The sequence below is a fragment of the Chiloscyllium plagiosum genome, unplaced genomic scaffold (genome assembly GCF_037043375.1).
Source record: "Chiloscyllium plagiosum isolate Xiang-an unplaced genomic scaffold, Cpla_swu_hap1 HiC_scaffold_37, whole genome shotgun sequence".
Lineage (NCBI taxonomy): Eukaryota > Metazoa > Chordata > Chondrichthyes > Orectolobiformes > Hemiscylliidae > Chiloscyllium > Chiloscyllium plagiosum.
In genome coordinates, this window is record NW_028270175.1 from 27,676,932 (window position 1) to 27,701,524 (window position 24,593).

General features: G+C 43.8%; 1 protein-coding gene across 8 annotated transcripts in view; it reads right to left on the reverse strand.

Moving 5' to 3' along the window:
* Positions 1–24,593, reverse strand: part of LOC122540243 (kazrin-like) — a 719,824-nt gene that overhangs the window by 116,836 nt on the left and 578,395 nt on the right. For 7 of the 8 annotated variants that reach the window (XM_087980531.1, XM_087980530.1, XM_087980528.1 and 4 more), the window contains 2 exons: positions 21,833–21,963; positions 19,972–20,095 (listed from right to left, as the gene is read on the reverse strand). In XM_087980531.1, coding sequence (XP_087836657.1) covers positions 19,972–20,095; positions 21,833–21,963 — 255 coding nt within the window. Of the gene's footprint in view, positions 1–15,610; positions 20,096–21,832; positions 21,964–24,593 lie in introns of those variants that run through there. The other variant, XM_087980534.1, reaches the window with a different exon arrangement.

The window sequence follows — 24,593 nt, forward strand, 5'->3', positions numbered from 1 at the left end:
GAACCCGGTAACTCCCAGCCAGTCATGAAGATTAATGATGGGGAAATTTATGAAGGAAATTATCTCAGACAAAATTGCCATTTTAAAGGCATGAGCCAATAGAGTTATACAGTCATACAGATGTACAGCATGGGGGCAGACTCTTCAGTCCAACTCGGTCATGCTGACCAGATATCCTCAACTAATCTAGTCCCATTCACCAGCACTTGGCCCATGTCCCTCTAAATCCTCCCTATTCATATACCCATCCAGCTGCCTTTGAAATGTACTACCCTCCACCACTTCCTCTGGCAGCTCATTCCATACACGTACCACCCTCTGTTGCCCCTTAGGTCCCTTTTATATCTTTCCCCTCTCACCTTAAACCTACGCCCTATCCTGGGGAAAAGACCTTGGCTATTCACCCTATCCATGCCCTTCATGATTTTATCGAACTCTATAAGGTCATCCCTCAGCCTTTGATACTCTAAATGAAAGCTGATAACGGATTTGTTGAACAAACTGTGTTTGCTTAACTTGATTGAGTGTTTGATGAAGTAACAGGAGTGGGTTTCTGTGGGAAGGGTAGTTGATGTTGCTCATACAGACTTTCAAATGGTGTTGACAAAATACAACATAATAAACTTGTTTGCAAAATCTTTGGGATGGTCGGGGTAGCAGCTGTGAGTGTAAGACATTATTAAGAGTCCAAAAGCAGAGAGTAGATGGAGAAGGGTTTACTGAGGGAAGGCACAATGCTGTTCGCTCAGAACTTAGTGTTGGAGGCAATGGTACACATTGAAAACCTGCTGTTGAATCTATAATGGAGGTTTTTTGGTGCTGACAGTAGTGTCCCTGCTTCTCAAGCAGAAGCTTTGGATGGAAGCCTTACTTCAGGCCTTGATACCCAAGAAAGGAGTGTGCATAACACTGCTAAACAGATTAAATTCCAAACTGCAAATCCTTCCTTACATGTCAATGTCAGGATATAAGAAAGATTCCCGATCAGTTATGTTTTGGAGAGAAAGTTGGAACTCCTACCGTCACTATCCATAGCTTCAGACTAACCCGTGCTAATAAAAGTGCATGCTGCGCAAATAATAACATAAGAGATGGACCATTTCCCTCAAGCCTGCTCCGTCTTTCAACAGGATCATGGCTGATGTACCTCAGGTCTCAACTCCTCCTTTGTGCTAGCTCATCACAGCCCTCAGCTCCCTGAAACATCAAAAAAATCCATCGCCTTCCTCTTTAAATACTTTCAGTGATCTAACCTCCACCACCCTCTATGGTAGAGAATTCCAGACAGTCACTACTCTCTGGGAGAATAAATTCCTTGGCATCTCAATTTCAAATGACTGCCCTCTTATTCTCTAACAATGTCCCCTTTGCAAGACTGCCCCACAAGTAGAAACATCTCCTCAGCAACAAAAATAAAAAAAACGAAAGTGCTGGAAAGGCTCAGCAGGTCTGGCAGCCTCTGTGGAGAGAGGACCAGATAAATATTTTGACTTTGACGTGACTCTTGCTCAGAATTGAAAGGAGATGGAAAATAATAGTTTTGCTGCTGCTGTTGACAGAAGGGGAGGAATGAGAGAGTGGAACAAAGTATGTGGGTGCCCAGAGCAAACGGCAAAGGAAGAGCTAACAGTGGGAAGAGTTGTAACATGAATCAAAATAATCAGTGCGAAAACAAAAAAATGGGTTTCCTGACAGCAAAGTTGGCAAGACTGAGAGAATAGCAAGATCCCTATCACAACTACGTAGACCGTGAGTAACTGACTGCCACCATCATGTTGGGTGTACAATGCACCGTTTCAATAATTGCCATTGACACAAACCTCTGAAATGTGGGTGGGCACAGGGAGAAAAACAAACAGACTGCATGACAGTGGAGAGAGATTTATGAAATGGGCACACATGGATGACATTTAAGAGTGAGCAGCACGCATGGATTTACTTAGTAGGAGAGTCAATACAAACGCAATTTAAATGGACAGAAGGGACAGATTCTGCAGATCTTTGAAGGAAGTAACTTGAGAACATGGTTTTAAACGAAAAGCAGCCAGGATTCCTGGCTTTATTAACAGTGGCAGAGAATACTAAAGCAAGGAAGTTATGCTAAATCTCCAAGAATCACTTGTTAGGCCCCAGCTGAAATACCACATGCATTTCTGCGCCGCACACTCTAGGAAAGATGCCAAAATCCTAAGATTTACAACAATGGTCCCAGGGATAAAAGACATCAGTTACATGGAGAGAGTACAGCAGCTGTGATTGCTTTTCCGACAGCAGAGAAGATTAAGACAGAGGTGTTGAAAATCACCCCCAGGGCTTTGATAGAACAGCCAGGGAGAAATTGGAGGATAATTGGCAAAAAGAACCCAGAGGTGAGTTGAGGTGAAGTTCTCTGAAGCAGTGAGTTATTTGATCTGGAATGTGTTGCTTGAAAGAGTGATGAGAGCAGATTCAATAATAACTTTCAAAAAGAAATTGGATGGATACTTTGAGGGAAAAACATTGGAGGAGATATGGAAACAGAGTGAGGAAATGGGACTATTTGGCCTCTATGTTTCTGGGATACTTCTGGGATACAATTCTAGACACCAACTGACTTCCAGACCCCTCGCCCAATTGGGCATTTTTCAAGTGTGAGTCATGAGAGGAAGCCTCACAGGCATACCTGAGGGATCAGTGTGTAACTGGGTCACTGCCCAGAGTAGAAACACCATATTCTATTGCCCTCCCTAGCTGGAGATTCCCTGAGTTTATGAAAGAAGCCATTGTGTAGGATGGCACAGTAGCTCAGTGGTTAGCACTGCTGCCTCACAATACCAGGGACCTGGGTTCGATTCCGGCCTCAGGTGACTGTCTGTGTGGAGTTTGCACATTCTCCAGGTCTGTGTGGGTTTCCTCCCACAGTCCAGCGTTGTGCAGGTTCAGTGAATTGGCTATGGGAAATGCAACATTATAGGAATAGAGTAGGGGGGTTGGGTCTGGGTAGGATGCTTCCCAGACGGTTGGTGTGGACTTGATGGGCTGAATAGCCTGTTTATGCCCAGGAGTTTCTATGACCATTGCTGTCAAGGCTGAGATTCACCAACTCAACACTGGCTGAAGATTGAATTTAGCAACATAAAGGTTTGTACACTGGGCACTGGGCTCTGGATTAAAACGTTTGCTTCCCAAGCTACAAGTCACGATCAGGCTTTTCCTGGACTTTTACAGTCAAACTGTTCCTGTCTGTATAACACAGCAAGAGGAAACTGAGTGTTTCACTAAATAGCACAGAAGTACAATCTGTTGAATTATCCTAAAAGATCAATTAGGTGGATATGTTGCTCGCATGTTTCACACAACAGATTGCATTTTATAGACTGAAAAAAAAAGGGAATCCCTACAGTGTGGGAACAGGCCATTCAGCCCATCAAATCCACACTGACCCTCTGAAGAGCATTCCAGTCAAAACCATCCTACCCCTGTGACCCTCCACTTCCCATGACTAATACACCCAAGCTGCACAACTCTGGACACTATCGGTAATTTAGCACGGCCTATCCACCTAACCTGTACATGTATGGAAGCACCCAGAAGAAACCCACACAGACATGGGGAAGAATGTGCAAACTCCACACAGACAGTCATCTGAGGCTGGAATCGAACCCAAGTCCCTGGCGCTGTGAGATAGCAATACTAACCACTGAGCCACCGTGCCACCCCATGGTGAAATGAAACATAACATTACAGGAGTCCCCAAGATCTGAGCAAGGTTTGACCTTCACTGGCAAAATGGGGAAGACTTAAACCTTTTTGTAAAAGGTTCCCCATTGACTTGTGTTACTCTAACCCTGGTAGGTTGATGCCATGGCTCACAGATGCTATACGCTGGGGGGTTGTGGCCATGGGAAAGAGTTAAGTTGGCACTGGGCACTTGCTACAGGGAGAATGATCAAGATTCTAGCTGTGGCATACCTGGCAGCTGGTTTCATAATGGCTTTGATTGTGAAAGGAGCAGATCACTAGCCTGTATAGGAGATCCTCAATTTACCTCATGGTAAACTGGATGGTATTATGCTTTTTACAGCCCAAGAACATTAAACCAAGGAACATAGCAATAGATTGTCTGGCTGTCCTGAGGGCTTTTAAGATTACAAGATCCAAGTGCTATGAATAGGATTTCATTAAAGTTCAGTGGGTCTTTAAAATGAGCAGGAAATGACTACTGTTCCTTATCATTTATTTAAGGGCTGTTTTATCAAGTGTGACACTTGAAAGTGTGACAGACTTAAAATCTTTGCCTTTGCAAAAATATCAACTTGCATTTATCTCGTGTCTTTAATGCAGTGAAACAGCCCAAGGCATTTTGCAGAAGTGCTATCAGACTGAATTTGATGCTGAGCCTCAAACAGAGATATTAGGACCGATTAAAGAGGGTAGATGTAAAGCAAGGGAAGGGTGGGGAGAGAGGTGGAGACGTTTAGTGAGGGCATTTCAGAGAACAGCACCTCAGCAGAAGAAGGCATGGCCAGAAACAAACCCTGGGACGTGCAGAGTTCGCAAACACTGAGATCTTTGGAGGGTTGTAGGAAATTACAGGGTTAGGGATGAGTGAAGCCATGGAGAGACTCTTTAAAAAAAAATCAAGTTTTTAAAATCGGAATGTAGCACTCACTGACTATCTGAATCACTGTCGGAGCAAATTACTGCAGATGCTGCAATCAGAACTGAAAACAACAAATGTTTGTGATCACAATGGGTCAGACAGCATCCATGGAGAGAGAGCAAGCTAATGTTTCCAGTCTAGATAAGTCTTCATCACAGCTCTGATGAAGAATCATCTAGACTCAAAATGTTAGCTTGCTCTCTTTCCATGGATGCTGTCTGACCTGCCATGATCTCCAGCATTTGCTGTTTTCAGTTCATCTGAAACATTGCTTCTGTGAAATCAGGTGACTATAATAATAGGAGTGATGATGTGTTTAAAGCACAGTCTATTACTTTGCTATTAATTAGAGCAATCCATGTTGCTTTTGTACGAGGTCTGGTTTGTGACAGTCGGGTGGCATGCAGCCAACTATAAGCTAAAGGCAAGCCAAACTGCATTGACTGAAACTGTCTGTTAAGGAAGTCTTAATTTAAAACAAAATAAACTTAAAGAACAAAAGATTATCCCGTTACTCCTAAACTAATTTCTATGCCTTCCTGGCTCAAGTAGAGATTACATGTTTTCGACAAATCCTTGGATCAATTAAAGGTCAAACTGGGTCTTTCTCGAAACTCTGATATTCATATTTGCACATGTGCCTCTGTGTTTTCTGAAGGTTGGGTCTCAGAGATTTAACTTTATCTTGTCAGTGGATATTAATTGCACAAGGAAGCGAGGGTGCTCCATTTGGATCGTGCATGTATATACATGATCCTTGACATTTTACTGACTGTTGTCTGTCACCAGTTGAGAATTAAAGTTTTTCTTTCAATCTACAACAAAGTCAGTTTGGAAAGAAACTTCCAGAATTTGTTGCGCTAGGCCACCTAGAGGCCAGAGCCTGAAACTACACCATGACAGTTGACATAGGAAAATTGAATAGAGATGTCAACATCATAATTTCCAATGTTAAATCTCAGATTATGATCCTAAAATGTAAATGTGATCAAATGCGATTCAAATATTATAGATAGGACATGTACTACCTGCACAAGATTTTAAAAATACAAACTGATTTAAAATGTATCATCCTGCTCTCCTTCTAAAACAACGGCACGGTGGGCGGCACGGTGGCACAGTGGTTAGCACTGCTGCCTCACAGCGCCAGAGACCCGGGTTCAATTCCCGCCTCAGGCGACTGACTGTGTGGAGTTTGCACATTCTCCCCGTGTCTGCGTGGGTTTCCTCCGGGTGCTCCGGTTTCCTCCCACAGTCCAAAGATGTGCAGGGTCAGGTGAATTGGCCATGCTAAATTGTCCGTAGTGTTAGGTAAGGGGTAAATGTAGGGGTATGGGTGGGTTTCGCTTCGGCGGGTCGGTGTGGACTTGTTGGGCCGAAGGGCCTGTTTCCACACTGTAATGTAATCTAATCTAATCTAACCAGAACAGCAAGTACTGGAGAAACTCAGCAAGCCTGGCAGTATTTGTGGAGAGAGAAACAGATTTAACATTATAAGTCCAGTCACCCTTTAGATGAAAAGTCAATGCTGTTTACTCTCCACAGACCTATTTAGTTTCTCCAGCAATTTCTGTTTTTGTTTCAGATCTCCAGCACCCACAGTTCTTTGTTTGGTTTAGTGTCTACCTCTAGAGTTCCTGTTTCTGTGTTTTGATTGGTACTTGTTGCTGACCATTTCTGACAGTAAAAGTCGTATTTAAGATAAACAAATTAATGGCTGTTGCAATTTGTAACTGCTATGAGTGAAATTGGAGGTACATTATAAGGATGGGGAGTGGGAACAATTCACTCAGTTACTGCCCTGATAACCTCTAAGACTTTAACACCACTGGCTTGCTGTTGCTGGGTCACTACAGTCTTACCAGACCATAGGGCTGCTCTCTCATTGGACAGAGACAATGGGTGGTGGTTTAACCTGAGGGCCAACATAGCTCAGGCAAGGGGAAAGGTTGAGGTGGAGAGTCCTTCAAGGTGACCTCAGCCAGTGTAGGAATTGAACCCATGCTATTGGCATCACACTGCTTCATAAACCAAACGTCCAGCCAACTGAGTTAAACCAGCCCCCACACCACTGGCAACAGTTGGAGCTCAGCAATATTTTAACTGCCTTCTTCTGTAGCTAGTGTACAGGAACTGCTTAGATCCCTGGACTAATCTCTTCCTGCAGCATGTCACATCTGCTTAACTATATAAGAAAGTGTAGGACCAAAGGTTTATGTAAAGTGTTGGTTTATGGCCTGGACCCTGGGGATATTTGTCATTGCCAGACATCTGCTGACCAAATGCGAAATGCCCGTTGTTTATTGAAGCACTGTGATCTGATTAGCTATAAGGCGGCAATAATTCCCTGTGAAGTCTTTTATTCAAGAAATGCTCTTCACATTTCTAAGGAATGTGGTGCAGTATTCTGAAGAGGGCATGTACTGAAAACAGTTACAATCTTCAAAACCTAACTGACCTCTTCGTTGCTTGTGACCCATCTGAATAAAGAAAGACAGAACTTCGGAACAAATTACTGCAGATGCAGGAATCTGTACTGAAAACAACAAATGCTGGAGGTCACAGCGGGTGACAGAGCATCCACGGAGAGACAGCAAGCTAACGTTTCGGGTCTAGACGTCTCTTCATCAGAGTTGTAGCTCTCGACTCGAAACATTAGCTTGCTCTCTCTCCATGGATTCTCTCTGACCTGCTGTGATCTCAAAGACAGAATGTATTTGTAGTCACAGCCATTCTCAAGGTGAGGCTATTTTGTCACTCATCGTCACCAACAGGTTACTGTTCAAGTACAATGTTGTTTAGGTACAGAAAGTGTTCAGCCAAGATGCATCCAGTAAAATCCCACAAACAGTAACAAAATATGGGACCAATTAACCCACTCTGCAGTTAGGATAGGAATGTTGGCCCAGCTCAAAATTCTTTGTGTGATGTTATGTAAACTTTTACAGTTACCTGATGAATAGGACCTTAGTTTAATATCCCATATGTAAGATGGCGCTTCGAAAAATACAAGACTTGCTCAGCACTGTCTGAAAATCCCTAGAATGCTGTTCTGACTCAGAGATGAGCGCCAACTACTGAACTAAGTTAATAACAAACCCAGTGACCACTATTGCTCAATGGAAGATGCTCTGTACCTCCTTCTGGTATTTCACCAGATTTTGTGATACTCTTCTGCCTGGCCCAAGCTGCAAACTGAGCTTAACCCAGTAGTCAGGAGCTGGCTGTATAGAGGGATGGAGGTCACATCCTCAGTGAGATCTCACTCTCTGTCATGCTTCTTTGGATACGGGTCCCACTACATAATATTCACATAAAGATTCATTGCAATGTAACATTTACCCAGCAGTGGTCAGGGGGGAGGTGGGAGGGGACTTGCTTATGGTCTCCTTGGGAGGGAGAGTCTCTCAAATGCACTCTGTACCTGGTCATGAGATGCAGCAGGTAAGCTATGGGGCGGGGCAATTGAGTGCCTGATGGAACAAAATGCAGGGGTCATTCCTGTTTTTAAGCAGCTGTCTGTGCACCCCCCCACCCCAGCTCCCATCTCCATCACTTGATTCTGCGCATTGTTTCATTTTGATGCCCCTCAGTCTCTGATGCTCTCGTGAAAATAATCCAAGTTTCTCCAACCTCTCCTTATAGCCACTATAGCCCATTCCAGGCAACATCCTGGTAAACCTTTTATAGCTGTACCATAGAGAGCATCCGATCTAAATTCATCACAGTGTGGTGTGGCGAATGCTCTTGCCAGGAGCGAAAGGACCTACAGAGAGTCGTGAACCTAGTCCAGCCCATCACACAAGCCAACCTTCCTCCCGTTGTCTCCATCTATCCTTCCCGCTGCCTTGGGATAGCAACCAATATGATCAAAGGCCCCTCTCACCCTGGTTACATTCTCTTCCACCCTCTTCCATCAATCAGAAGATATAGCAGTTTGTACACACGTATGAACAGATTCAAGAACAGCTTCTGTTCGGCTGTTATCAGACTTTTTAATGTTAATGCTGATCTCTCTTTGCACCTTCTCTGCAGCTGTAACACTGTAACCTGCTCTCTGTTCTGTTACCCTGCTGCACTTGAACAGCACTATCTGCCTGTGAAGACAACACTTTTCACTGTACCTCAGTACATCAACCTCTTTTGCACCCTCTCCAAAGCCTCCTTCCTTTTGTGTCGTGACTAGAATTGCACACAATATTCCAAATCTGGCCTTACTAAAGTATTATACAGCTGCAAGATGAATGACCAACTCTTATATTTACAGCCCCAACCAATGAAGACAAGCGTGCCAAATGCCTTCTTCACCACCTTATCCAATTGTGGTGCCATTTTCAGGGATCTATCAACTGAACAGCCCAAGATCCATCTGTCTATCAATGCCCCCAAGGGTCTGGTCTTTACAGTATACTTTCCTCTTGCATTTAACCTCCCAACATACACATCCGGCTTTAACACCATCTGCCATTTTGCCACCCTACTTTCCTGTGATCCATATCCTGTGCTCTTTCAATGCCAGGCAGTGAGAGATCATCAACCAATCTGACCTTATCCTTGGTCGGCCCATTCAAGATGCTCAACAGCAATTAGCAATTGGTTTCTCTCTCCATAACCTGAATCAGTGACATTGATGGAAATGACACAGCGCAGACTGTAAGCCCAGTACATAACCGGGGATCCACATCAGGTTCCAAGACTCAGCAACACAATAAGTAAACTCACAAAGCAGTGACTTTTCATGAAAAGAAAGACACATTTTTGTTCCTAAAAGCAAGCAACTAAGATGCCCACCTGGAGAATGCCAGAAGGTGAACCAGCCCATCATTTAGACAGTTAGCATGGATCTCGGAGCAGACAGTTACCTGAATAGGTTTCTATCTGAGCCATACAAACCGCCTTTCTGCCTCCTGTTGACTGGAAAACGATGTACAGGACACAGACAAACAAAAACTGAGGCAGCAAGAAGAAGCAACATAAAATCATTGAACCAGGATTATCAAAACAAATGTCAGCCATAAATGATGGAATAAATGACATTCATCACCCTGTCACTACACTTACACATTGTACAGATCCATTTCAGACTGAGTGGAGAGAAAGTGGACTCACCCAAACAGCAACTCAGGATCGATGCTCTGTCAGGTACGGGCTAACTTGGCGGACTTTCCCAAAACATGCATCGTTTAAGAAGGGATAATGTCAATGAGTTATGGAGGAGAGTGAAAGGTTCCTCACAGACACACACATACACACAGAGTTCAGTCAGTGCAAAAGAGGCTTGAAACAGTGAACCAACCAGAACACAATGGAAGGAAGTTAGGAAGACAGACAACCTGGCAATTGTTAGAAACGTGCTTTCTCATTTGCAAAAAAAGCTGATCACTTTGACAAGAATAATTGTCAAGATTTTTTCCACAAATCAGTTCCTCCTTTATTGGTTTGTTTGTTCAGGTCACAATTTTCACATGGGAGTTTTAAAAATGCTGAAACATCCACGAACGTATAGCTGCTGTGTTGAACATTGAACCTCTACCATTTGAGAAACAGTTCATCACTGACCTGTATCTCAAGGTTCTACATCTGTCTCCAGCTCTGCTGGTACAAGGGCCCAGAACAATTTACAGCTATGTCACCCTGTAGAAGATTTAAACATTTTTTTATGCTTAACTTCAGACTGATGTAACCAGGAAACTTGTACACCAGGCGTAGGTTTGTGGTTGGTTGGACCTGTTACATATAGTTAGAGGTTTACCAAAGATCTTGTTGGCCAATCCTCAGAAAACATGGTTGGTCACACTGACCTTATTGGCTGTACCTCAAAGAGAAAGTTACCTGATTGTTGCCATGTCAACAAAGGATGGACCAGACTGACTGTGGAAGATTGCTCTGTTGCCCATCAACGAAAATTAAATCCTTCTTCAAACAGGAACGACATGTAGCCAACTGTGTGTCAATCTAGGAGCAGCAGCCTGGCCATATTTTGAAAACTTAAGAGCGTGGAGCAGGAGTAGGCCACAGGCCACCTTGCAGGTCCAGAAACTAAGTAAAGCCCCTCTCAAATATCTTGGTGACTCTCCCATAAATATTTCCACCCCATCTGTCTCCACTATTACCCTGGGCAATCAGTTCACCAGCTTTCTCCCACAACAACACGCACATCAGTTCCTCCATCAGGTAGCTAGAGCTAAACAGTTCTCTCCTTCACCTTCAGCTGACGTCTCCAGAGCTAAAACCTTATGGCAATCTCAAACCCCGTTCAATGTATCGACTTGCTGAAGAACGTTGAATCTCACAACTTGCCCTTGCACCCCCCCCCACCACCGCCGCGTGCTGGAACATTGGAGAAGGGAGGGTGAGGAAGCTGAACACGGGATTGAGGGTGAGCAGAAGACAAATGTGTATGGACACAGTGACAGGGCATGGGCACGCTGTGGCAGAGGGTGAAGGATTGCTGGGTAGCAACACTGGTGCAAGGGGGCAGGTACGTGATTCAGAGGCTGCAATTCACAAAGAAAGGGCAGGAGTCAATCTGGGGTGTAAAGGACTGTGGATACCTTCCACAGACACAAACCCAGTGTCCAAATTAATGTATGTTGATCACATTTTAAAGAAGGTAATGGATATGAGATGTAGGAACTGAGTCTGCTGCACTGTTCAATGAAATCATGGCTGATCCATTAATCCTCAATTTCACATTTTTCCCATAACTTTGATTCTCTCACTGATTACAAGTCTATCGCAGCCTTGAATATAATTGATGATCCAGCCTCTACAGCCCTCTGCAGTAAAGGATTCCACAGATTCATTACCCTCAGATCAAAAAGCCCTCCCCATCTCAGTGTTCAATGGACAAGCTGTTCTCTGATATTATGCCCTCTGCCCCTTGACGTTTAAAGAGAAAGCCTTATAACATGAGTGAGATCCCAACTCAATTCACCCCAGACTGATTTCAAACCTCTTCTACCCCAGCTTAATGAGCCAGTCACATTACTGATTACTGCATAAGCTGCAGTTAACTTTATAACAGAAACACTGAAACCTCCTTACACTTAACACACAACTGTTGAGCTGTTCACTGTCATTTGACTCCCCAAGGCCTTTTCTAATCCCAAACAAAAACTCTCTTCCTCTAGCCACTAATTCCCTAAATATCTTGGAGGATGGCAGCCTGGGCTATTTGATAATGTAGCCAGGCAGGATGGAGGGATTGCTTCATGAGTCAAACCTGGAATGCTCAGAATAAGCATCAGGTTTTCCTTGAGGAGCAGAAAATTCCTCCAAAAAGCTCCCATTACCCCATCCCCCAATCAGCTTTCCATGCGTTAAGTACTTTCACAGTACTGATGTTTATCAGAGTTATATCAGGCGTGCTGTGGGGAGACATCTAAAAGGTTATGTCTCTTGATATCGCACAGATCTGGGCTACACGTTTAATACAAGTTGCAATCGCTACCATGTTTAATTCTTGCGAGACTGCTCCTGGGACTCAGAATGAAGGCAGCGTGTTATCAGGACATGCAGCTAATTAGTACAAATGCTCAAATGAGGTAGAACAGCCAATGATTAGAATGCTAGGCCTCGACCCCCAGCTTTAATCAAACATCCAGATGAAAGAATGTGAAATAAGCCACTGCCTTCGACATCTGGCTGAATGGCAGGTCTTGCCCGCAATTTGTGCTGATTCTCTATATAAGCTTCCCAGCATTAAACCTGCACCAGCTTGGATCAAAAGGAGGGGTTTCTTAAGCTTGAAAGTAAAGGGCACGTCTAATAAAGGAGCCAGTCCAGACACAGGGGAGCATCAAAAAGAAAGATCTGTACTTACATAGAACCTCATCAGCCCTCAAATATCCCAAAGCACTTCACAAGCAGTGAATCAGCTTTGAAGTGCAGCCGCTGTTCTGATGTAAAAAACTTGACAAATATCAACTGATAGAAACATCTAGTTAATTTGCTTTTGGTAATGTGGGGTGAAGATGTGCAGGGCTTATACACTTAATGATGAGGTCCTGGGGAATGTTACGGAGCAAAGAATGCAGGTACATAGCTCCTTGAAAGTGGAGTCTCAGGTAGATAGGATAGTGAAGACGACGTTTGGTATACTTTCCTTTATTGGTCAGAGCATTGAGTACGGGAGTTGGGGCTGAACAGGATATTGGTTAAGCCACTTTTAGAAAATTGCATTCAATTCTGGTCTCCCTCCTATTGGAAAGATGTCGTGGTACTTGAAAGGGTTCAGAAAAGGTTTACAAGGATGTTGCCAGGGTTGGAGGATACAAGGAGAGGCTGGATAGGCTGGGGCTGTTTTCCCTGGAGTGTCAGAGGCTGTGGGGTGACCTTATATAGCTTTATAAAATCATGAGGGTCGTGGATGGGGCATGAACAGCTAAGGTCTTTCCCCTGGGATAGGGGAGTCCAAAACGAGAGGTTTAAGGTGAGGGGGGAAAGATATAAAAGGGACCCAAGGGCAATTTTTTCATAAATGGTGCATGTATGGAATGAGCTGCCAGAGGAAGTGGTGGAGGCTGGTACAATGACAACATTTAAAAGGCATCTGGATGGGTATGTGAATAGGAAGGGTTTATAGGGATATGGGCCAAATGGGACTAGATTAATTTAGGATATCTGGTTGGCATGGACGAGTTGGACCAAAGGGTCTGTTTCCCTGTTGTACATCTCTATGACTCTGGAGTAACAGCTCACCAAGAGGGTTTCCTGCTATTCTTTGAGCAGTACAATGGGATCCTTAACATCTATCTAACCAGAACAGACAAATTAAGAGGCCTCGGATTAAAACTTGGTAAATGATGGCACCCTCAAACGACACTGCATTCCAGGAGTGAAGCACAAACCTCAAACCAGATTTTATACAACACCAAAAGCAAGGTTTGAACCTATGGTTCAGTTGGCACCCCAAATAGAGACCTAAACATTGACCTAGGTTAACGGGCTACCATATGGTTAAATGTTAGGATACTGTGCTGTCAGTGACTTCAAAAGCAACTCAAATAGAGCATTAAAAGCAAAATCTAAACGACACTGTTGTAGCATGTGTCTCAAAGATGGTTTTATAGAAATGTACAGGGCCATCATTAGTTGGCTCAGTCAATGAATGGAAGCAGTGATTGGATAGTTGACTCCAATCCATTTGAAAGCTTGATCTTCTAACTGAAGTGAACTTTCAGACAAGTGGTTTCTTGGAGCTAAAGCAGGAACTGGAGAGTACGGAGGCTTCAACAAACAGCAGTGATCAGAATCTCTGCAGTGTTATATCCAAGAGCATGGCTTTGGGAAAGACCTCTGAGACACCTCCTTAATCCAACATGGAACAGCTCAAACCAATTGAGAAACTGCCCTTGGTGACTACAGCGAGTGTGGGTGCTACACCACTGCACACTGAAGCTACTGAGCGAATGGAATCTCTGATCTGAAAACAGGGGACGAAACAAAAACTGAAGAGAGAAAAGTCCTAATGAGACAAAGCTGCATGATCCTAAAATTGGAGCTAGGTTATTGGGAAGCAAACTTAGAAAGCACTTTCTCCTTGCACCAAAGGTAACCGAAACCTAGAACACTCTCCCTCAAAAGACTGCGGTTGCAAGGTTATTTGAAGCTTTAAGATGCTTAGGATGTCTAGCTGAGAGAACAAGGAATATGGTGCAAGAGCAGAACAATGGAGTAAGGCACAGGTCAGCCAGGATCGGTTGGCAGAACTGAGAAGCTCATGAGTGATTCCTGGTTCCTTTCATATTTACACATTTTCCCAATTAAAATGTCAAAGCATGTCAAAATGGCTGCACTGTCCTCTCCCTCATCATAATCCTGTTTCTGTAAACTATATAAAAACAAACTCTTTTCACTGAACTCAAGAAACATTGCCTGTGTAAATCTTGCTTAGTACAGTAAGGTTAAAGGTTACACAAATTCCCAGAACCAAGGGGCACAAATGAAACAGCACCTGGAATGTAACGTACTGAACTCATTCATCATGTTTATAGCTGTGAGAATTTGGGGCAGCCATAAACGATGGATTCCTGCTAACAGAGGCCAGCTCTGTGATGACCCATGAGTCGGGTGGATGCGGAAGTCCTTGCTGTTATCCACCCATGGGTGTTCACAGAGGACTGAGCAAGATCCATCTGGGATCTGCAGCAAGTCATGCAGAATCACGCTCGGTGTTTCCTGACAATGGGAAGAATTACAGCTCATTACTACTGGGATACGTGTTTGCACAGTAAACCCCCTAGTCTGCCTCACAAAGCCTGGACATTTGGGGCAAGTTTCCTTTGCAGAACATTGGTCAGGTTGTCGCACAATAGTGTATTTGGCTCGTACCAAATTCCTCTCTTCATCAGACAGAATTCCGGCTGATCTCAGTCGAGCATGAACCAAGATGAAAATGGGACTGGGGCAGGGGAAAGACAGGGAGGGGAAAGACAGGGAGGGGAAAGACAGGTAGGGGAAAGACAGGGAGGGGAAAGACAGGGAGGGGAAAGACAGGTAGGGGACGGTGGATTGACATCACTGAAGGTTCCTGGCTCCTGACTGCTGTCCAGCAGTCTGTGTGGACATTTGCTGGGGATGGGACTGTTTAAATATTCACAAGTAAAGAAGGCCTGTTTAGATAAGGTCCCAGAAGATCCCTTTGGAACTGTACCCAAGATCCATTAGTTCCTTTGTAGCAATACTGAATATTCTGAATTTGTAGGTCGTCTGTCCTAGTGTTTTTCTCCATAAAACTTCACAGTCTAAACCTCAATTCGTGTCTGTCCCAAATACTCTTTTTTTGCCTCCTTTTTGTTCTGTTTTGCCAGCTGAGTGACTTCAAATCTAATCGCTATTTACTTCATTATAACTCTCTGTTCATCTCGAGGAGCTCCCTCATAATCAGCTCTGCTCCTGCAGGAGAATCTCTGATTTCTCCAGGGGGAAAACTTGCAGCACTTAAAAAGAGAAACAACACCTGAGGTCAGACACTAAAGCTTCACCCTGTGAGCTACTCTGCTGTAGTGACTTGCACCTCAATAGAGGAAACCACAGAGAAGATGTATCATTTATTTTAAAATAGGTTTTATTTTAATTTGTTTGCAATGGAAGCCGCACTGCTGAGCTTTGGGTTGCATTCACAGTGCAGGGATAAAACAATTTGACTCTAAACTTGCCCAGCATAAATCTTCTATTTAGTTTCTTAAATAAATCCATTTTCTTTCAGTATCGGTAGCATTATTTTACCTAATTTACAAAACAAAAACCCAAAACAACCCCCGAATGATTGGGAATGCTTTTAAAAAGATGTTGAACTTACAAGAATTTCTAACTCCTGTATGCTGCCTTACATCACACTCAAGCACTGGTCTTAAGAGAAACTGACGGGCTTTTCTGAATTAATGGGCAATCACTTCTAATTCTGGAAGTTTCTCTTTCCAATTGTGTCTGACAGAGGCGTTTGTCTTTCAATGTATTGATGCACTGCACCTTGACAGAGTAAAAATGGACAACTTTGATCCTCTTCAGTCTCAATGCAGTGCCCCTCAATAACAAAGCAGGTCACCTGACCACCTCTCTGCGCCCATGAGGCAGGAAACTTTCCTTCCCATTCTGATCCCTCCTGCAGCAAAGATTCCAACCCTCCCCAGAATTTCTGGACATCCCAGGGACGGGCCGCCTGGATTTGAACCCAGGCAGAAGGGGCAGTCCGGAGAATGAATGCTTTTCCCCCCCTCGCAGTGTAGGCTGCCACACAAACTGGACGGACCTGCTACGTTCTGAGGCAGAGCAGAATCAAAAGAACTTGCAAGTTCAACATCTTGACAGGAATTTAAAAACTGTCTCCTTAGGAAATAAGACACAAGACTCACAAAAGAAAAAAGGGTCCAACATCCCACATGAGTTCAGCCCTGCAGCTGCTCTTCCAACAGCAAGTGATGTCACCAGCTCTCCAATTCTGACAGCTCCCTTTGCAAAGCGAGATGGGGAAGTTGCATTTCAACAGCTCCCCATACTATGGCGGCGTGTTAGTTTGACATTACTCGCAGTTTGACAATCTTTAAAGTGACCGTATCCCTTTGCTTGGTCTACTTACAGAGGCTATTTGTAACAGCTTATTTCCCCCCCCACCCCCATCAATCAGATGAGTTTGCAGGTTGCAATATCTGACATATACAATAACTAAATATTCAAGTTTTAATCAAAATTTTACTTTTTCAAACCCTGAATCCCATGTAGATTTTGAAATTGTTCAATTAGCTTGTGTAATTTTTGACTAACTCTCAGATCAGAGCATTGAGAATACTCAGTAATGACAAAGACAGAGAACACCCTCATTATTTCCAGTACTTTGGAAGCAACTGACCCATTTCTAGCAGGTTTGCGGGTTGAGAAGGGCCCTTTCCATGTATGGGATTACAGCAATTTCACAAATTAAACCCATAATTGTGGATAGCGCTGATATGTATGAAGAGCGATGATCAACATGTAAGATTTCAAATAGGGCCAAGCCTCAATAATCTATGAAACAGTCCTTCTAAATGCCTATTCATTCACAGCATTAAGTACCTAGGCAATTATCGGTGACACTTCATGGTTGGAATGGGTGCCAGTATTGTGGTGGGGTATGCTGTCAATTTTGATCAAAGAAATATATCTCACAGTAGCACCAAACTAATGAGAAGGGATTCCCGTATATACTCGTGAAAAGTCTAAATTTTTAGATTATGTTTTAAGGTTACATTTATGGGGTCAACTGTGACATGGATTCTACTTTTGAGGGGTTGAAATTTGTGCTACAGCCCAAAATACCGTATAATAAGCAAATAAACAAATAAAGGAAAAAAACCATAATGAATTACAGTAATATGACTGTATTCCACGGGCGCTACAGGGGAACTGAGCTCAGCTAAGTTGTCACCTGACTCTGACCTGATGGATCTTAAACGTTTGCGCCAATTTGGTGTGAATTTTCCTTCAAAATACATAATAGCACGAAAAAAATTCATTTCCTCGTCGTAACATTTACGTACAGGATATGCCTTGACTCACAAATGTTGCTCTGTTATCTGTGAAGAACTAGGGGCAACATTTACATGAGAGATATGGAAAATTTCAGATCCTTTGGCCAGAAATGGGGAGTCGACTTTTACACAAGATCGACTTTTACTCGAGTATATATGGTAATATCATGTCATTGTGCATTTTGACCTTATGATTATTCCTCATTCCAGAATCATCAGTGTGAAGATCACTAATGGGGTCCCTGTTCCTTATCACAAAGAGGACAGCATCCTGGATCTCGAGTGTGAACTGCAGGATGGGTGTATGGTATCTGAGAAAACCTGTTCCAAAAGATTTAGCTTGGGAGATGTGTTGACAAAAGGTCATTCCTTTAAGCCAAATTAGGCACTGCATTTCAACATAATGAAAGTACACGGACAACATATCACCACAAACTACCTTTCAACCTCAGTCTTAAAAATAAATTAAGATTATGTAGGATTCTCAATAACCATTCCCTTGATTTGTCAGTGGACAGAAGGTTTTATGTGGGAAAGGATTCAGTGCTCACAGTTTTAAACTGGTGACTGGCAAATGGGAAGAAAAAAATCACTCAAGAATTCTTTAATTGAATAGTTGTTATTACAGAACTGAGCATTGCTGAAGTAAGATACAAAGCTTCTCGTATTGCACTCATCAGAATATTTCACAAGAATACCAATTTATACTGCATGAGGAGTGTGTGCTGATTGGCTGGCGAGTAGACTCTGATTAGTGGACATGATGTGGAGCTGCCAGTGTTGGCCTGGGTGGACAAAGTCAGAAGTCACACAACACCAGCTTTCAGAGTGCTGCTCCTTCATCAGGTGAAACCAAAAGCTTGTCATTTCAAATAAACTTGCTGGACTCTAACCTGGTGTCCTGTGACTTCTGACTCTGAGTAGTAAAAGCATTATGATGGAGAATGCAACCATTGATACTAATTGACAGTTAACCTTTGTTTAAATTTTAAACCAGGCCACAGGTTGACTCTGGTTTCTCAGTGTATTCCCCTGAGAAAAGACCCAGTGAGCTCCCAGGATGGGGCACTTGCTTGTGTTGGAAGCTACACATATTAACACACAAGTCTGCAAAGCCTAACAAATGTAACCTTTACCATCAGGTTACTTGTCAAGCAACCTGCACTCTCCTCCTATGCTGCAGAAATGTTGGTCTTCCTCTTGAATTTGTATTCTTGTGAACAGTCCTGATGAGTGAGAGATGAAAAGCTACAGCAAAATGTGCCTTTTTCCCAGCAATACTGAAGCTCTGTAGTTACAATCACCAGTGACCATTAGTGCCTTAGCTCCAGACTGTAAATGCTGTCTTCAGTCCTCCCCCGAAAACAAAACCTTCCAAAAGGGCATTTTCCTGAATATTTCAAGGAACAACAGTGTAGAAGATGCTGAGGTGAACTGTAGAGCTGCTGGGAAATACTTTGTAGTGAGATCTCAGGTGCCTGTGCACAATGGTTTTACATCGTGGCCAGGGTTTGGGGCTCCCTCCCTGTGTCCGAGATTCCACACCACTCCATGCTCCCCCTAATTTTGCTGTTGCTCTGTCTGTGTCAACTGGTGTCAGTGGTAACGTGTCAATGCATGTAGACCATAAAGCCAGGACAAGGTCTCCTTAACTGAACCATCTCATTAATCTAAACAGGGCATGCTCAGCCAATGAATGGGATGCATCGAGGTACCATCAAACACACTCATTATGTGATTCAGAAGCTAAGCCCCTGGGGGAATGGAGGAGTTGAAGGTTAAAGGAGATGGAGATTTTGAGCATGCCCAGTTGAAATGAGGATGTTCGATTACATTGTCAAACCAATGGACACAATACACACTGGGACATGGAAACAACAAACAGGAGAAAATACCTTACAAAGAAGCACAAAGTGCACAATTGCAGTTATTTACAATACAGTACACAGCTGTCCTTCGGGGTTCCAGTATCAGTAAGATTAAAACACAGCCGTGTCCCTCCACAGATTCACAGGTGACATTATCCACACAGGATTTTTATATTTATCTATGTATATATATATATGTATATATATACACACACACACACATACTTTAATTACAGAGTGTGCTGGACCAGTCCCAGGACTCACATTTCTTAAGCTTAAAAACACGCAGACTGTCACACACCACCCCCCCCCCCCCAAACAAGCATTAACTCTCACATGCCACACACACGCACAGACACACACGCACACACGCACACACACAGAGGTTGTGAGTGGATGGGTGTTTATCACCAATCTGCATCTTCCTCTACGTAATAATCGGGAGAAGTACCATCAAACAGGCCGGGATCCAGGGATTTCCGTTGCTTGCCCCTAGCAAACACCCGGGAAATGGAGCCAAACACCATCTTCTCCTTCTTCTTCTTCCTCTTCTGTTCTTCTAGATCTTCAAGAGACTGGACAGTCAAAACAAAAACATTCAGTTGTTGCTTTCCTTTCGAAAGCTCCATTTCCTTCCCCCCTCTTCCTCTGCTTGAAGTTGAGGCTTTTGCCTGTTCTCCAGAACGCCCAATGAACTGCCAAGCCCCGCACCAACTGGCTCTGCAGCAATGGAGCCAAACTTGACTCTGCCCCCGCTCACCGCTTGTGCTTTCTCTGATGATAAGGAGAGTAAGATCTGGCCGATCATGCTCTGGAGATGAGGAGCTAACCTGCACATCTCCCTTGCGCACCCAGAAGCAAAGGGGCTATTGGTGGAGCCCACTGCTTCCGGACAGTGGTCTAGTAGGCTGAGAACGGACTAGTCCTGCTGGCTGACCATTCAGAAACCCACAGTCACAGCAAAGAGGGAGCATTCCAGCATAAAACCTCCAGGGGGAGCAAGAGGCATGATTCTGAGCAACAGCATGTTTACATTTGCCACAAAAGAAAAGTTCACCTGGCATTGCTACCAACTCAATTATCTCTGGGAATAAACTGTTTCTGAATGGACCTCCTCAAATCAGGCATAGTGCTGTGACCAGGTTGACAGTATGTTAGATTAGCCACAGACCTCGCTCTGAACTGTTGCCCTACCCTTTGACATTGGCCAACCCACTACAGCCTATAATCAGGTTCACTCGGACTGGGTGTGAGTGAGTGACTGGGGTGGGGGGGAGATTGCTGGTGCAATCAAAAATGAAAAACCCTTCACCTTTTTTAGTAGTTTGTACGCTAAGCACCAATGGCTACCTTTGCAGGTTCAACATCCAGTTCTTTAATATACACCATTGATGGTGGGAGTAATATACACTGGGTTTTTAGAAGAATTTAACTTCATCGATGTCAGAGGTTCCACACTGGGACAAGAGGTATCTGGGATCAGTCGGACGCTGTTGGAAGATTCATTCCTGGGAGGTAAGTGCTACTGGCCAGACTATCAATACCAGCATTTACATAACAATAATGGAGAGTATCCCATGATGCTTCAAGCGGTAATTAGTCAAAAACTGATGCCAAGGTAAAGAAGATGTGTTATGCAAAATACTAATTTATAATGCCATTGGCCAGTTCTGGGCAGGACTTAATTTTCAGGGAAAAGGACACTAGCTACTGCAGGGAAAATACTGCATTGATGGAGTTGTCTCACAGAAGCCACTGAGTCTGCAATATTGTCAGATAGTGGTCGCATGACCCAGTCAGTGGGTGGGCATAATCTATTGGGTTCAAACATGGACAGACAGCCGGAGAGAAACTGGGCAAGGGTGGGGCACTCTGCCCTGTCTAACAGTCACAAGAGGACACAGATTACAGGTAACCCAGGGACCCACTCCCGTTCTGGTTTCTGATGTCCTTGTGAGCTTGCCTGTACTGGACGGTTGATGTAATATCACACATTTCACACTTCTGTCCAAGACCAAAAAAACGGCCTCCTTTGTGTGAGGAAGCCAGAACTAATAACCAGGATGGGTCTGCTCCCCTCAGTGTCCAGCCTGGGATTGAGAAGGTGAACCTTCGGGAAGTAGCCGGCCAGTAGTGTGAGGTTGCACTGCCAGTGAGAAATGTCTCTCACAGGAGCCAATACTCAGAGCTTCTAATGTTCGTTCATTCATTGGAAAACTGGAAGGGTTCATGACCTCCTTTTTGGACTGCTCTGGCTTATAGCCCGAGAATTGAAGTCAGAATAGATTAGCCATCCCACAAGAGTTTCTTACATTACATAGCGAGTGCGTCCGATGTCGCGGTGAGTTGATGTCACTCGGTGTGGACGATCTTTCACCCTCAAGCATTGAGGCGTCTGAGATGATGGACGGTTGTCTTGAGTGACATGGACTGACTCGCACTCCTGTGTGAAGATTGAACACAAAGGGTGATCAGTGTGTTATCTCTCACCATTAACCGCAACTGAGCTGACATCATATCGGAAACAAACAAGGGAGAAGTATGCAGAAAATCAGCAGGATTTGGAACATTTGAGGTCTGGTATGACTGTTCTTCACAGTCATAATAGAGCAACTCCTCCTCAGTTGAAGATGCCAGGATCAGCTGTTCCGATTACAAAGCACAGACAGCATTTTGCATGTTTCTAATGCTCTCCTATATTGAAACTTTCATGATCATTAGTCATAACCACAGATCACCAATGGATATATTGCATTTTATTTCCAATATGTGTTTCTTTCAAAGAGGAAGGATATAGCCAAAGCTACTGTGAATGTGAATTGAGTGGCTGTCTCATGTGAGAAGGAGGGAGAGAGAGAGAGAGAGAGAGTGAGAGAGAGAGCCTGGAATGTCACACCTGATAAGGTGTCAAGAAAGCTTCAAAGCAATGGAGTTAAATGAGAGGAATGCACTGAAAAGTGAACCGTAATCTACTCCAAGTTATCTCACACTGAGAACATGATGGAAGAAAAGACAGCGTCCTGGGCAAGAGACAGGTTTTCTTTTATCCCTTTCAAGGAAACACAAGAAAAGGGAGTAAACAGCCCAGCTGAATCAGCAGAAGGTGCGCTCCCCTTAGAGGGATCAATTACCACAGGGTCATGGACTTAAAGTAAAGGGCAGGAGGGGATTTAAGGAGAATTCTTTTTAGTCATGGGGTGGTGGGTATCTGGAGCTCCCTATCTGAAAGGATGGGAGAGGCAGAAGCCATTACAACATTTAAGCATTATTTTGAGCACTTGAAGCACCATAGGATACAAGACTGTGGGTAGAGCTCTTATGATGTGTGGTAGTGTCACTATCTCTGAGTCAGGAAGCCTGATATCTTGTCCCACCTGCTCCAGAGGTGTGTAATGACATCTCTGAACAAGTTGATTGGAAAATATCTACAAAGCCATGGGTCAGGTACTCGGAAATGGGATTAGAGTAGATAGGCGTTTGATGACTGGAATAGACATGATGGACCAAGGGGCCACTTCTCATGCGGTTATACTCTATGACTCTATGTAATAGGACACCCCCTGCTCTGGTTATCTACAGGGAAGCTCCTTCAGCATTGCCTTTCCATGAACTGCCCACTTAGCTCGGGATTGTAGATGTGAGAGTAATGCAGCCCTCACACGGTCGAATACTAACCCCAGAGTCAGGGTCATGCAGTGCCCAGTGTCAACATTCTCTTTTATTCATTGCCCTAAGAATGAGAATGCCAATTAGTGACACATTGTGAACAATTCTGTGCTCTGCACTCACACACACGCCCAATACATCGCGCACAAGATCCATTTAATCTCATCATGCCAAGTCCGGTTAGTACATTTGAACTTGCCATTCCAGGCAAAAACCAAGTTTGCTTACAGGCTGTTTTATATTCACCGGATCTGACTTAGAGTTATGAACAGTACAAGAGGAGAGCTTTTTGTTTGATTGTTTATATTCAACATTAGAAATCCTTCACGCCAGGTTCACGGTATGTTCCCATCTCTTCAATCCTCAGGGGCTGAAGCAGACTGACACACATCAATAATTTTCACCTTTTGCGAGCAAAATTAAAAAATACAAAAGAAATAGAGTATATCCCACTGAGAGCTACTGGAATGTCATTGAGGGGTTTGGACAAATAGCAATTAAGTGTGAGCCAACCAGGACTAATTCACACTGGTTTTGGGATGCCTGACTACATTCAGCATTTACAGTACGAAGTCAGTATCCTGTATACCCCACTGCCAGTCCCCCTCCAGTCTCACTCTGTCTGACAGTGGACTAGGTGTGAGTGTCTTTCTCTATGGCTAAGAAGGGTCACAGCCTGGCCTGCAGAAATCAAATAAACTCTGGCAGCAGCTACCATCAGATATGACTGGGGAACAGACTCAGGATCACTAGAAAAATGAAGGGAGGTTCAAGGATTTATTCCACACAGGAACATAGAATGTCTTACCACACACGAGGCATGTTTAACAGGTCATTATCTACTCATTGAAGCAGGCAGCAAGGGACTTTGGGAGGTTTACAAGGGTTCTATTGAAAATCTAGTTTACCACAAACAACAGGTTATACCTTCCTCTTTCCAAATATCAACTCTTCACTGGGGATATGACAAGCTGCCTATTTTAAAAAAAAGACCCATCAGCAAAAATACCACTTTAACAAAGTGCAAACACTGAAGAACACAATCTTCTTCCCCATCCTTTATACAGCCCATCACCCCAAAAGAACCCAGCACTGTTCTGTCATTTCTCATCACCCAATTTACAATGGACCAACAACCAAAAGCTGGGAGCAACGAGGGAAGGAACTAAATCTAATCGGGTTGGTGGAGAAGATAATGTGCCCCACCCCCTAAAGTGCCCACCTCTCTCTGAAAGCTTTAAGGGTGCTAGTGGATACTATGTGCTCTCTCCCTGAAAGAACAAAAACACATTTCTAAATTGATCAACAGGGCCTGCAATCTCCCATAAACCCCATGGTCCACATGCTCCTCTGCACCATAGAATAAATAGTGGGGCTGAGAGAAGAATCATAAAATCCTCACAGTGT